Raw genomic sequence first — 15,314 nt, forward strand, 5'->3', positions numbered from 1 at the left:
GAAGAAAGACGTGACTCTGCCGACACCTTGCGGCCAAAAGTTTTATTACCTGTACATTTACATCCGTGTGTGTTGTTTCTAAGGTGCGTTTCATGTGTGTTCGTATGATCTTTGGCATAGACGTATAGAAACTCCCCGTTAACAGTCGTGCTCTGAAAAAAACAGGAGGAATCCGCCGCGTGGGTCCTTCATTGGCCGCCGTCGCTTCCTGATCGGTTTCATATTGAACATGGCGGCTGTTAGTAAGTATCTGACAGCCGGCAATTCCTCTATCGCAGGTGCTTTGCTTTTCGCCTTGTATGTATTGAAACAAAGACTGTCTTCGGAAACCAATGGGTAAGATCATTGCTTCTTATGCCTGTAGACATTTTTTTACCCCGTGTACTGTATAACCTCTTCGACATTGAAATATCATTGACAAGGGACGCATCCATTTATTCATACGTTAACGTGCTTCTGGAAACGAGTTTCATAGAAACTTAATGGGATTGATTTCAAAGCTTGTTGTTTTCTGTGTACCCGTGTGTTCATTTCTAGAGAGAAAGGGACGCCAAAACCATTGTTGGACAATGCTGTAAGTATATTCTATATACACATAGGAGTATTTGTGAACATATGTATGTATGCATGCGCGTGTGTGTGTATATGTATGTACATATGTATTAAATTTTGATCTAAAAGCATTTTTATCAGGCATCTATGTTTAGGTTTAATAATTTTACACAATGTACATATCTAATGGCAATGTATAGGTCCTTTTCTATGCAATTAAAAATAATATAAATATAGGGAGCCTGATAAAAATGCTAATTTTAGCATTTCTCCTCATATAGCCTATATATATATATATATATATATATATATATATATATATATATATATATATATATATATATATGTGTGTATGTATATGTGTGTGTGTGTGTGTGTATATAATTTTTTTTTTTTTACATTTTCAGAAGGATAGAAAGACAGACAAGGCTGCGGTGGACAAGGTGTTCTTCAAGCGCATTTGTCATATCATCAAAATCCTGTTGCCACAGACCATTTGCAAAGAGGTAAGTGTACGTTTCCACTTCTTTATTTCCACCGGCTATTTAATCTAGACTGAATATAAATAGCTATATATTTTTTGTTCGTTTTCTCTCCCCAGTCCGGATATTTGCTTCTCATCGCTGTCATGCTCATGGCCAGAACCTACTGTGACGTCTGGATGATACATAATGGGACCATGATCGAGAGGTATTCAAGATGCTATATCTTTGATCACATTTACCAGTTGCTGTAAGAGTACAGTCTCTTCTGTCGTGCATACTTCTCATATAATTCCTTGATATTTGGGGGTGTGTATATGCAAGCACATTGTATGCATCTGATATGATCTTCAAAGTTATGAAAGTTTCTAGGATTCCCCTTTTCCTATACCTGTTGTTTATCTATTGTAGCGCATTTCTCAGTGGCTTGATTTCCTCTGGGTGTCATTGTCAGCAGAACATGCCAGATCACCTAAATGCCGTCTGTCCTGTTTTTCTTGTACTGTGTGTAGACTACAAGCACAAAATAACTGTTAATCAATGTGTGTGTGTGTGCGTGTGTGTGTGTGTGCGTGCGTGTGTGTGAAATTGCAGTGCAATTATTGGACGTTCGACAACCTCGTTCAAAAGATACTTGGTCAACTTTATCACAGTCATGCCTTTTGTAAGTGGTCTAAACTTTGTACAGGGTTACTGTGTCCTATTTTACAAGCTGGTTGGCAAAGCATTATGCATATATTTAATTTAATAATATAATGCTTAATTCTCAGTATTAAAAAGGAATCATGTCATAATATTAATAAAGCTGTCATAACAGGCCTGTTAATTTGTTGTAAAATATAGCTAGTATACAATAATTCTGCATTATTTAAAGGTAACATTTTGCTAACCATTGTTTTTCAGCAGTTGTAGGAAACTTCACTTTTCATACATGTTTATTTAAAAGCCTATTTGTTTTGTGTTTGCTACACATCAGATATCTCTAGTAAATAACTTGTTAAAACTGGGACTCAACAAACTGAAGCTGTGTTTCAGAGTGAGACTGACCAATCAACTTTACAATGACTACTTGACGTAAGTCATATTCATCAACACAATGATGCTTTAATCCAGTGCATCATGTTTCTATTGGATGCGAGCTTTTTTCTGTAATTGCGCAAGATTCAATAAACGTTGCTTAATTTATTCAAATGATTATCTGCTATAAGTTAATAACCATACGAACCATAGTTATTCTATAATCCAGCATGTTTCTGATAGCAGTGAGATTTATATTTAGGTAATAAAACTTATTTTTTTTAGTTTTTAGAAATTTAGTTAATATGACCATGTCACATTTACGTGATTGTTGAAGCACACAGTATCGCGGTATTATTATGATATAGAAAATAAGTGTTTTACTAAAAATATATGATAACCTTTTTTTTCTTATACCGAAAAGGTTTTTGTGTATTGTTGTTAGCTCAGTTCTAGCAAATATGCTAATGCAGTTACACCTGTTGATTTTAATAATGTGTTATTATGCATTCATTAAAACATTATTTTAAAGTATTTTTATTGCCAGTTTAGGTGCCTGAATTCTATAGTAGCCTATCATTACATTATGCATTTTCTGGAAAGCCGTTATTACCTATGTATCTATTTCTTTAGTCAGTAAGTTATAATTCAGTAAATTCTTACTGTATTTCTGATTTAATTTCCATTTCATCATCCCATGGGTTGTTCTCTCTTCCGCTAAGGGGGTTCACGTACTATCAAATTGGCAACCTGGACAACCGTATCGCCAACCCAGACCAGCTGATAACTCAAGATGTAGAGAAATTCTGTAACAGTGTGGTTGACCTCTATTCCAACGTCAGCAAGGTAATGACGAAAAAGTGAAAAAGGCAAGTCACTCTGAACCGTATGTTAGGATGTCATCAGTTTGAGCCTGTTCGCTTCTTTTCCCTTTTCCTGCAGCCTCTACTAGACATATTGATCTACATCTGCAAGCTGAACACAGCCATCGGATCTCTTGTAAGTATCCGCTTTGTAGCCATCGCCAGCTAATTCAGCACCCCGGTCTCTGTAGCGTTAGGTTTGAAACCTGATGTTTTGCAGGGTCCAGCTAGTTTGCTGAGCTATCTGGTGTTTTCTGGTCTGCTCCTTACGAGGCTGCGCAGGCCGATTGGAAAGATGACCGTAACAGAGCAGAGGTACGAGGGGGAGTACAGATACGTCAACTCTCGCCTCATCACTAACAGGTGTGTATGGGACCGCATCTCTTTGCCCCGGCTGTTTGTCTCCTGAGGAATTTTATGAAAGACGCAGCGATTTTTGCATACTGTTTCAGCGAGGAGATTGCATTCTACAACGGAAACAGGAGAGAAAAGCAAACGATCAACGGCACATTCCAGAAACTGGTAAAGACAATTAAAAATAGGTCGGTTCCCATTTAACTTACTCGAAGGCGAAGGTTTCAGACTTTTTGTTTTATAGGTGGACCACATGAGTCGCTTCATACACTTTCGTTTCTCAATGGGTGTCGTGGACAGCATCATAGCCAAATGTAAGTAGATATGGACAACTATCGTAGATGGCAGCAGAAGCGCATTTGACCTTAAAGGCATAGTTCACCCCAAAATTCTAATTCTGTCATTCCTTACTCACGTCATTCCAAACCGAAATTAATATATTTTTATGAAATATTGAAGCTTTCTGACCATAGACAGTAACTTATAATAAAGTTATTGTTGTCGTAGCATCATAACGTTACCGTTGAGCAGCTTGTGTCACGTGGACTGGTTTAATGATATCCTTATTATGTTTCTGTGCTTTGATCAGGGATCTCTTTTAGATTTCATAAAAATATCTTAATTTGTGTTGCGAAGATGAACAAAATTCATACAGGTTTGGAACGTCATGAGGGTGAGTAATTAATGACAGAATTTCACTTTTGAGCGAACTAGCCCTGTTTAAACACTGGTTAGCTGGTTCAGTGTATTGTGATTCGTTAACCGCGTATCGCACTTTGTCTGGAAACATGCGCCTTGCATATGTTGCATATGCCCCAGTGTTTTTTCCTCTGGAAAAACATTTTTTCTGATTCTCCAGACATAGCAATGGTGGTGGGCTACCTGGTTATTAGCCGGCCCTTCCTGGACCTCACAAACCAGAGACATGTGAACAGTACGTACTCTGAACGACTGGAAGTGAGTATGCGTGAACACGTTCAGAAATTGTTTAACAAAGCTGATTTATTTTATTTTATTTTCAGAAGGCACTACCTAATATGTTTTATGGTACCGGTTTAAATTGCACTAATCACTTTCACTATACACTGGCAATATGCTACTGTTTATTCTTTACTGTCAGATAATATTTCACTTTTAATTACTGACCCTTGATCTCTTAATTTGATTTGATTGTCATCACTGGCTTTGTAAATTGCTTTATTGGGTCAATAATGATTACCTTAGATAAATGTTTGCTCAGTAGATAGAAGGTCTTGTGTTTGTATTACGCCGCAGGACTACTACCAGAGTGGGCGGATGTTGATGAGTTTGGCACAGGCCCTGGGAAGGATCGTCCTGGCCGGCAGAGAGATGACCAGACTGTCCGGGTGAGTGCTACATTCATTCTTCGCATTTTTCTCTTGCTCGTCCATTATCTCTGCCCTTATCAGTGCTCACCTGCTGTCTGTCTTTCATCTGCTCGAGTAAATGTATGTTTATCCGGAGTCTGAATCCATTCATTAGGTTCACTGCGCGGATCACAGAAATTCAGGAAGTGCTTAGGGAGCTGAACTCAGGCAGATATGAACGGACCATGGTAACACAGAGACTCAAAGGTCTGGATTATTGTTTGAAATATGTTTTTTTGTGTTTTTAAGCATAAATTTGTGATGTCTCCATGAAGTAAAACTAAAAGCATTTAAATGCTGCTTGATAAGAAGCCTCTTAGGCTGCATTTATGTGATAATGTGAGAAATAATTGCAATTTATAGCATATATATATATATATATATATATATATATATATATATATATATGTATTTGCAAATAACAGCTTTTTGTTTTAATCTGTTTTAGAATAAAATTATTTCTGTAATAGCAGCTGAATTATCGGCAGTTACTACTTCAGTCTTCAGTGTCACATGATCTTTTATAAATATTCTAATATGATGTATATATCTATATTCTGTCCTTTTTTTCTGCGATTTCTTTTCACAGATGATTCAGTAGAGAAAATCCCTCTCACCCCCGGGAGAGGTGAAATCATCATCACTGACAACATTATCAAGTAAGCTGCACACTAAACGAACATCAACCAAGCCATCATAGTTAGCTTCTTAACATTTACGCCTTCACGTAATCCTCAATTCCCAAAGTCTGTTTTTGTATTTCTCTAAACGTAGACACCGTGTCTAACCCAGCGTATCATCAGTGTTAAATTAAGCTGCATCTTTTCATCCACAGGTTTGAACACATACCTTTAGCGACGCCCAATGGAGACGTCCTTATTCATGACTTGTCTTTTGAGGTTAGTGCTCCATAAATAAACTTTTCACGGTCTAAACTTGTTTTTTATCTTGTAAAACAGGGTTTAGTAATCTGGTTTTGGTAATTACCACCTTGCCTTCTTATATAAAGGTGTCTTCTGGGACAAACGTGTTGGTCTGCGGGCCCAACGGATGCGGAAAGAGTTCACTCTTCAGAGTGCTGGGAGAGGTCAGTGCTTTTCTTCAGCAGAAATGTGTGGTTTTAGAAACCTCCGTGTTTTGTTTTTTTTTGTTCACGTTGTCTCTTTACTTCAGCTGTGGCCTCTGTGTGGAGGACAACTCACAAAACCAGAGAGAGGGAAACTCTTCTATGTTCCTCAGGTGGGCCTGTTCACGCCGAGGGCTTTCATGGCAGGCCGGTTAAATGTCAAAATGTTCTCTTCCCTAATTTGTTGGCTTTTCTTCAGAGGCCCTATATGACACTGGGTTCCCTTAGAGATCAGGTGATTTATCCCGACACACATGAAGAACAAAAGAAGAAAGGAACGTCTGATCGGGTGAGCTTCAAAAATATGTAATGTTATAAAGGGGTAGTACATTCAAAAATGAAAATTCTGTCATTCTCTACCCATAAGACCTATATTCATCCAAACGCAGATGAAGATATCTTTAACAAAAGGATTTAGGCTCTTTTACTGAAAGTCCATTCCACAAAAACTTTGCTTAATGCTTCAGAAAGTTCTTAAAACTATTGAAAAAGAAATAAATATAAATTGAACGTCATCCTAGTCTTTTCAATGAAGGGATATCATATATGATGAACACATTTAATTTAGGCTTTCACTCACATATAAACATTGACCAACAATCCAAAAAAAGTCACGAAAAGAATGATGCGTGACCAAATTTGATGAGCTTTCTGAATGTGCAAATATTATTCAATTGTAACATGTGAATAGATGCCTATGTTACATCTGTTCATCATATAAAGCGTGGATGTTTATTCAGACTTAATTGATATAAATTATTTGATATATTTTATATTTTAATTATTTTATAATCTGAAGAGTTTATTTACAAAAAGAAAATAGTTTTATTGCTTTAAAATTAAAAAGTTTTTTTAATCATAATAACAATAATCAAACTGCAGTTTTATTTAGATTAATTGGAATACACAAAGAAAATCCTGATTTTTAAAAAATTATTGAAATTGCAAATCTTTTTGTAATGTCAATTTTTTTATTACCAGGCTTTAGTGGATTAAACTATCCCTTTAAAACAGTATTATAACAAAAATAAAAGTTAGCTTGAAGGGGAAAAAGTGTCAAATTTATCCAATATGGGCTATACCCCAATTCTGGAATGCTATCATATGCAAAAATCACATAGACTGTTTGTATGATGCTCTTTTTTCCCTTTTTGGAGCCCGACAAAGCTAAATGATCTGAATATAAATATAAATATAAATATATTGTAAAAAACATAATTTCCTGTAAAGCTTCTTTGTGTTGATTTATATCATAAAAAGCTCTATACAATCAACTGAAAATGTAATTGAATAATCTTTTGTATTTCACAGAAGAACATTTTTGGGTAAACTGCCCCTTTAAGAAATGTGCTTACAGTATTACTATTATTATAGCGTGTACTTGTGGTCAGGTGCTGAAGGAATATCTGGACAATGTCCAGCTGGGACATATCCTGGAGAGAGAGGGCAGCTGGGACAGTGTGCAGGACTGGATGGATGTCCTCAGCGGAGGAGAGAAGCAAAGGATGGCTGTAGGCTCTGATCTTTGCATTTTTTTCAAATCGTTCTCTCTTTAGCGTGAGACAGATATTAACGTAGCCTGTATCATACCCCAAAAGTCCACATTTTCTGTATTCAATTGCACAGATGGCTCGTCTGTTTTACCACAAGCCCCAGTTCGCTATTCTGGACGAGTGCACCAGTGCTGTGAGTGTGGATGTGGAGGACTTCATCTACAGACACTGTCGGAAGGTAGAAGGATGTCGTCTTTTTATGCACAATGAATGCAAAAATGTCAGTGTGAAAGAAGCCAATGCTCGCAGCATACGGCTAGAGAAGGTGCTCGTTTTCTGTCAAGGAATGAATGTGTTGCTCCTGTGGGAGTTTGCTTTAGAAACATCCGTCTCCCTGAGCTCAGCTGGAATCATCCGTTTCCTCTTTTCAGGCTGGCATCACGCTGTTCACGGTCTCCCACAGGAAATCACTATGGAAGCACCATGAGGTAACAGCTCGACCTCGTCTCTGATCGTACAATAGGCAGGACGCTTTAGAAAACCTCAAGCGCTTAAGTGTTTAAACTCTTTTCATCTCTGTACCGCAGTATTACTTGCACATGGACGGAAGAGGAAACTACGAGTTCAAACCCATCACGAAGGAAACGGTGGAGTTCGGATCGTAATAATCATGATAATGACCTTTGGCCTCATTCATGAGCCAATCATTTGTAATAATATTCTTAAATCGCTGCTTGTGAACGTTTGTGCAGGAATGATTTTACACAGAAGTTCAAACTCATTCATGAGGCCTGTTGGGACTGAATGCGGGTCGGAAGCAATATTATTGTGCACCTATTCAGAATTCATAACTCTTTATAAGACGTTGTTTAACGGAACGGCTTTTCTTCCTCTGAGGGAAAGGATTGTAACTCTGTGGATAAATATCTCTCAGGGAGAGGTTACTGTGCATTATATTAAATAGATTTTTGTAAGGAACGAAACTGGGTTTGTTATCCCTTTTAAAAATCAAGCATTTGTATAAAATATGAAAATCATGTTTTTGTTGTGATGATTTGTGTTTTGAAACTGTAACGTTGTTGCATGACACTGGTATAATTACAGTAATATGGAAACTGTATTTAAGTGTAAAGAGCTGTCTATATGAAATATTGAAGCCTAATATGTTTGAGAACCTACTGGATACATTGTGCCTTTAAAGACCGGTTTTATTCATTTTACTGAATTGCAGAACGCACAATGAAATATCTTGTGTGAGATTTTAAAAGCAAAGAAATTCTACATTTTAATGTCAATTTGTTTTTCTTCCATTATTCGTTTTATAGGAGCTGAAATATGGGATGGGTTACGGTTTTGGAACACATACACAATTATTTGCATTTTATTTTCAATGTAAGGTTTTAGTCCTGAAATGGAAGAAAAAGAGAAATAAATAATAGTATATCTTGACCATCGCTTACCACAAGAGTGAGATACTGAGACCAGAATGCAATACTCCTCCTTCACCAGTGAGTGTCTCCCTGTTCCTTTTCATTCAGATCATGTTGCACAATCTGAACATGCTTTCAGGGCCATTAGGGGGTTTTTGTTTAAAAATGGAAAACAAAAAGGTATTTCTGCTTCAAAATGCACATTCTTAATTTTTGATTGTGCAGGTCCTTATAAAAAGCATAAGTCAGTTAAGTAAAATAATTTATTTGCCGTTTATATCCAAACATTTAAAAAGCAAAACAAACAAAAAAAAAAAAAAAAATACAGATTTTGTAAATCTTAAAAATATTTTTTCTACTACCAATAATAATAATAATAATACATTTCGGAAAAAACAATAAATAATGCCATTTAATAAACAGATACAGTTTGACTCATCCGTAACCAAAATAAAAAGATCTGATATGTACAACATATCATGTAGTGTTTGCGTTTCATAGAAACCAGGTTTCACTCGGCGCAAAAACGGTTACAGTCCAGCTGTACATCCCGTTCTGAGCCCGAAACAGCAGAAATGTTGTATTCCTTCATGCCTATACTACTGTTTCCTTGGCCGTCGGTGTTTGTCTTCGTGCTCGTTTACAGCAAACCACGATCAGTACGGTTACAGCAATTACAAAAGCAAGTATAATGAGCGCCGCTCCTCCGATCACAGCCAGTCCATACTCTGGAAAAGAAAGAGGAATGTTATATTATCATCATCATCATCATCATCTTCTCCCAAACGGTCCTTTCATTGTAATGGATTCTACTTGGTGTGTGACAGCAAACCAGCATCTGATAAATCGGTATAGAAAAGTTTCACAAACTAAATGGAACTCTTAAATGTTTTTAAACTATTTAAAATGGAAAAAAAAAAAAAAAAAAAGATGTTTCATTTATATAGAATGGAAGTGGATAGATACTGAAGCTGTAATGCTACGAGTTTAAAAAAAAAAAAACTCCATGTGCAGAAACCGGAGGTTCTCGAAAACCTGAATGGAGTCGTTTCAGCACAGCTGTCTGCCCTGGTCAGTGTGAGTAATAGCCGTGTCATCCTCCCTGCTCTACTCCGTGAACCGAACCGGCCTCTTCATGCTTAACAACCCTTCTGTTTTCCATAACACTGCAATTCTAGACGGCTCAATCTTTGAGCGAAAGTTGAATCACTTGGAACACTTCTTCGCCTTCCCCTCTCTCCAAAATAACACCCTAATAAAAAGTCAAATGCAAGTTCAGGTTTGACATGAGCTTACCCTCGATCAGGTTCTTGTGCTTCTGTGGTGAACACTTGGGCAGGCTCCATTCTCCGACCCTCTTTTCTCCTTTACGAGAGGGGATGTACGCCGCCACGCTGAAGCAGTAACTCTGATCCTCCTCCAGACTATTAAACTCTGCTTTGCTCTCATCCACGGTCAGCGTTTTCTGAAAACAAAGATTTAAATAAGCTTTCAAATGAGAAACGCGCGGCATTTAAATCTTCAACGACGTCGATAGATTGCAGACCTACTTTTCCTGTGCTTCCAGCTTTGTTGTACGTGATCGTGTACTTGAGATTTTTCTTAAAGACGTCGCGTATGTTCAGAGATCTGCCATCTTTGTGCAGAGCTGTGATGGGGTCTTGTATGATCAGCACGATCTTGTTCTCGTTCACGTTCAACTTAAAATCGGGCCTTCCAATTATCGCTGCACGAAAAAGAAAGGCGTTAAAGCAACCGTTTTAAGTAAAAGTCGGAATCTGCGAGGAGCACGTTTGGGACACTTACTGTCGTTATAGGGACAGAACGTCTTTGATCTGGTGAATGGGGATCACGTAGTCGGCAGACCCCTGTAGAGACTCAGAGAGGACATCAGCAGAATAGACCCCCTTCGGTTCTAGTTCATTAGTCAGGTCACATTCGGTCTCGGGGCTTCTAATGCAGTGAGGGTTTCTGTGTTTGTCCTTCCCAACTCTGCAGAGGACATTCATGTTAGTTAGGTTCCAATCAATGCATGTCAACTTTACTTTGTGTTGATTTTGATTCACAAACTGACGTTATTGTGAACAATACAGAGCAAGACTAAAAAGCTGTGAGGTTTAAACCAGATATTTGTGTACTTGCCTTGAAAATTCAACCGTATACGTGTAGTTGACAGGTTTAGGTCCCCACGTTAGGATTGTTTTGAAATTGTAAGATGACCATGTGACATTTCTTGCTTTGGTAAGCTTGCTCACTTTCAAAGATGCTAAATGGGACACAGAGGACAATCAAACAAATAAATACACCGTGAAAAACATGCAGCTCTCGTGGTTTCCATTACGAACCAACCATAAAATACAACAAAACTGCTTTATGGCATGGCGAATTGTAGTATAGCACTGCGTACCTTACATGCAATGTACAGTGCAATAGGATAATGCAGACCTACACTACAGTATTTTCTGTAAACAGTGAGTTTTTGGATTAGTTTACGGTTTTAAAAAAAAATTCCATGAAGTCTTACCTGGGGATCCGTTTACTAGCGTAATACAGACGAGAAAAAGTGCAGAAAACATTACAGCCTTGCTTTCCATCGCTTGCGATAACAAACAGCCCAAATTAGGCGCAAATATTTAATCCAACTGATTCCTCTGAGGAGCGTTTATCAGTCAGATCTCCCAACAGCCGCCTGCATTTATAGTGTGAGCTACAGCCCTCGCGCTGCCAGCCACAGCGGACTGCTCATGAGTCACGAACATCGCCCCGCCCTTTTCTTAACTTTGGGGTTTTGTCACTGGCTGGGCATCCCATGTAGCGCACACCTTTTGACCATATATGGTTATCCGGGTACCGGTTTAATGCAGATAATCTTCAAATCCAAGCACGACAATTGACTACGCGCTTTCCTGTTTTTTGCAGTAATCATATTACTTTATTATTAAACGTATACTTTCTTATGTTTTTAAGATAACGTTACACTGTACTATGCAGGAGAATTAAGATTAGACATTTTTATATATATATATATATATATATATATATATGCTACTTCAAAACTTTTTTCCTGTATTTATTTTATATGCATTATACAAATAATCATAATTTCTAAATTTCTACAGGTTTTCTTAAAAAGCTTTTCCTTCAGTCAGATGTTCCACTCCTTCATGCCATCTTGTGGAGAAGATTCATTCTTAGGTAACTTACCAGCATACCAGCCGATCATGATTTATGTATACCACAGTTCTGTGCTTGAATTGTTCATGTGCCTCTGAACTTGAGTTCAATACGAGCAAACAAAATTATAATTCTGGGAACATCATATGCTTGTGGAAAAAAACTGAGGCGCTCCTTCTAGCTAACCACTACAAATATTTATTTTAGTGTTAGGCCAATCACTTGAATTTACAAGACTTAAGCCCCGTCGGACCACCCGACTACCAGGAAAGCGATCTTGTAGCAAATCAAAATCCAAAAAAGGTATTATGGGGGTGGGTCTTATTTTCAAAACATTTCCATTTTAAGATCAGATAAGCAGGTACACTCTCAGAAATCAATGTGCACAGCTGTCACTGGGGTGGTATCTTTTCCAATAGTACACTTTTGTACCTATTAGGTACACTTTAAGTACTAAAATGTACCTTTTAGGTACCACTTTAGGTAGAAACGTACCTTTCAAAAAGGCACCTCCCCGGTGACTTTTATTTTTGGAAATGGCGCAACTGGCTTCGATTGACATAAATACTTGTATATAATTAGTCAGATATAAAACATTTAGCAACTCTATTAATTTAGATCATGTGTTCTGCAAAGTAAGGATTAACAAATGGCAGATGACATCAATGTTGGCTGCAACTAAGAGCCTTATGAACCTCTGCTCCTCAATAATACAGGCTTTATTGCCTAAAATAAGAAAAGGCTGCTATTGTCTAAAGGTCTCTGCTGTCATATATTCTCACTTGTGGCAAATAAAGTCATCCGTTCAAAGCATGATAACCAGTAAAATGTTCTACTGCTGCCAACAGCGTACTATTATAATGATAACACTCTTATACTTACGCAATTATTTATTCTGTTAATCGTTAAGAGGCTACAAAGGTAAACTCAGTTCTAAATGACAGGAGATTAATTTGTTTGTAAAGAGGTTACATCCGTTGACCTGAATTTTAATGTCAATTTGTTTATTTATAAGTGATAAACATCTGAAATATTTTAAACGGTTTGAGTAATGTTGCAATTAGCTTCCTGTGACCGCTTAATTCAAGTTTAAGTGGAAGTCCAGTCATACCTATGTGCGTGACATATATGAGATTGGGGCATCTTGACAGTCACGCACTAGAAAGACATTGGCCAGACAGGCATATTTTGACATGATAACATTTTATGAAACTGAAAAGTCATGAAATGTGAAAAATCTGTCAATTATTTGAACATTAGTAACGTTAGCGCATGCGTCTAACTTTACATAAAGTGAACTTTTCCCATCAGCGGCTTGCTGACACCATCAAGTCTAACGTACTTTCAGTTTCATAACTCTAGGTTTCCTCCCAGTGACACCACAGACACGATCTCGTCACATGTGTGCTCATTTTCTTTTAACGATTCAGTTTTTTCCTCAGTTACGTAATTATCGAGCAATCTAATAAAAGTCACAGGAGATAAAGGATGAAATAGGAACCTGGAATGTGTGAGCACTAATGAATCAGTTTAATCTGCATTTTTAAATACTCTTGTCTTCAGTGGAAGAGACGATGGGAACGACGCTGCCAGAATGATGCAACTATTGCGGATGTTGGTTATACTGTTAACATAATGGAAATAACGGTTCCTTATAACAGGGTGCTTTACAAATTGTTTGATAACACATTAAAAAGGAGGAAACTGACCCAATAATACAATTCAGCTAAAACAGCAAAGAAAAAAAAAAGAAAGAAAGAAAATGTTAGCAAATTCAACAATGACGACTGTCTGCATTGTGTGAAAGTGAAACCTTGCTTCTGACTGGATGAATGAATGACCCTAACACAACAAAAATTCTAGCACCACACGTCCTGACCAAAAGTATGTATCATGTAATTACATCAAATATAAAATTGTTATAAATGTGGCTTTCAGTTTCAATATAAGCTAGAAATTATGTTTGGGGGGGAGAGGGGGTCCTGTAATTCCCTCGTGATCTTGGATTCTTTGTTTTTACAGCTGCTGTTAATAGCCATTTGGACTCTCCTTAAGCACTGTTTATATCCAAAATACTAAAATCTTTCTTCTTGTGGGAAATTTCAGCAGATATCTGATGTCCCTATAATCTGTATTAATCTCAAATGCTTATATTTCATTCTAATTTAGATCACTTGTGCGACCAAATGCTTTGATTCTATTTTCAAATAACACATTTGACTTAAATACAGAAAGTATTTAATCACTGGGTGGGAGAGTATACTAAGCAAGTCCTCTTTAAATCAGTATTTGAACTGTACTTCGTTTAGTTCTTTTCCCTGGTCCTGGAGATGCAATAAGGTATATAAGAGCGGCAGACGTGTGGCGTACAATTTCCATGACTATACTGTTCTCAATGTCTGGCCTCAATTATTTGGAGGAAGTTAGAATACCAGCCTTCACGGGCCGTCTGACTTCCATTTTTGGTCATGGGCCGTATATGGAGCTGCGGCGTGCTTCTGTACAACAGTGTCACCTACTGAAATTTCGTCAGCATATCTATAGTACCGTACAGACAACATTTCCATTATATTTTTCTGCTTAACTAAAATCATGGGAGAATAAAGCACGTAAGCAGGGAGAGAAATAAACACATGCCAAATGATTCATAGTCATTAGAAAAGCCTCCAAAAAAAGGGGTTTGTAAATAAATAAACAAAAACATGGCTTCTATTGATTTATAAACCACATCAGGCCTGCAATGTTTTTTTGACAACTTCCCATAACACTCTTGCAATAATTTAGAGAAATACGGTTCAGCTTTCTACGAAACTAGAGGGGAGCTACTTCTCAAAAATACCAATGTTACGTCGGAGTCAGAACTGACTCGAAGCTGCACCGCAAGACTGAAGCCGTTCAGAGAAAAATATTGTGCCGTGATGAATTTACAGGTGAAGCCTTTGGCCAACTCACGACCCAATATAGGTTCAACAAATGAGTCTTTCGTTCTGCAGAAAGAGAATGTTCTTGGATAAAAATAGTTTGATTTCTTCTGTTACTGAATACAGAAACAAATCTCAGTGTGTTAGAATTTGGAGTATTACCAGTAACTGAATGTAAAAAATGCATGTGGGTGAGTTCGTTCAGCGAGGGCTACATATTTCTGAAAATTGTTAAGGTACTTTCCACTTAAAAGCTGTGTTGAATTTGCATATCATTATTGATAAAAAAATAATGTGTCAGAACAGAACGTTCTGACTAGGTGGACGATGGAAGGATTGGCAAATGGATAGATGAATGGACCGAAATATGGATAGAGGGATGAATTGAAAGATGAAAGGATGGTTGGATAGAGGAAAAGATTGACAGGTGCATGGATGGATGGATGAAAAGACTGACAGATGGATAGATGGATGGACTGAAAGATGGTTGGATGGGTGAAAAGATTGACAGATG

At 37.4% G+C, this 15,314-nt stretch overlaps 2 protein-coding genes across 2 annotated transcripts; one reads left to right on the top strand and one right to left on the bottom strand.

Annotated features, from left to right (window-relative positions):
• The first annotated feature begins 64 nt into the window (after positions 1-64).
• abcd3b (ATP-binding cassette, sub-family D (ALD), member 3b) lies at positions 65-8,724 on the top strand. Its single transcript, XM_043221226.1, has 24 exons — positions 65-83; positions 166-336; positions 538-574; positions 960-1,058; positions 1,154-1,242; positions 1,629-1,698; positions 2,011-2,108; positions 2,774-2,897; positions 2,994-3,050; positions 3,135-3,277; positions 3,367-3,436; positions 3,513-3,582; positions 4,128-4,225; positions 4,544-4,635; positions 4,772-4,863; positions 5,246-5,315; positions 5,492-5,555; positions 5,666-5,743; positions 5,830-5,895; positions 5,982-6,071; positions 7,174-7,293; positions 7,409-7,513; positions 7,707-7,763; positions 7,863-8,724. Exons 2-24 carry the CDS (start codon positions 230-232, stop codon positions 7,938-7,940), a joined length of 1,974 nt encoding a protein of 657 aa, XP_043077161.1. The 5' UTR covers positions 65-83; positions 166-229; the 3' UTR covers positions 7,941-8,724.
• A 308-nt stretch (positions 8,725-9,032) lies between these two features.
• f3b (coagulation factor IIIb) lies at positions 9,033-11,402 on the bottom strand. The gene is given in 7 exon segments (XM_043221234.1): positions 9,033-9,433; positions 10,002-10,170; positions 10,256-10,431; positions 10,512-10,555; positions 10,557-10,697; positions 10,848-10,971; positions 11,230-11,402. Coding segments are annotated over 7 exon segments (858 nt in total). The 5' UTR covers positions 11,300-11,402; the 3' UTR covers positions 9,033-9,299.
• Positions 11,403-15,314: the final 3,912 nt, after the last annotated feature.

This window comes from Puntigrus tetrazona, chromosome 2 (assembly GCF_018831695.1).
Source record: "Puntigrus tetrazona isolate hp1 chromosome 2, ASM1883169v1, whole genome shotgun sequence".
In the NCBI taxonomy this organism is placed as follows: domain Eukaryota; kingdom Metazoa; phylum Chordata; class Actinopteri; order Cypriniformes; family Cyprinidae; genus Puntigrus; species Puntigrus tetrazona.

Coding starts and splice junctions, on each gene's coding strand:
- abcd3b (XM_043221226.1), top strand. CDS start 230: ATGGCGGCTGTTAGTAAGTATCTGACAGCCGGCAATTCCTCTATCGCA. Junction 4,226..4,543: donor CGTACTCTGAACGACTGGAA/GTGAGTATGCGT, acceptor ATTACGCCGCAG/GACTACTACCAGAGTGGGCG. Junction 5,556..5,665: donor TTCATGACTTGTCTTTTGAG/GTTAGTGCTCCA, acceptor TCTTATATAAAG/GTGTCTTCTGGGACAAACGT.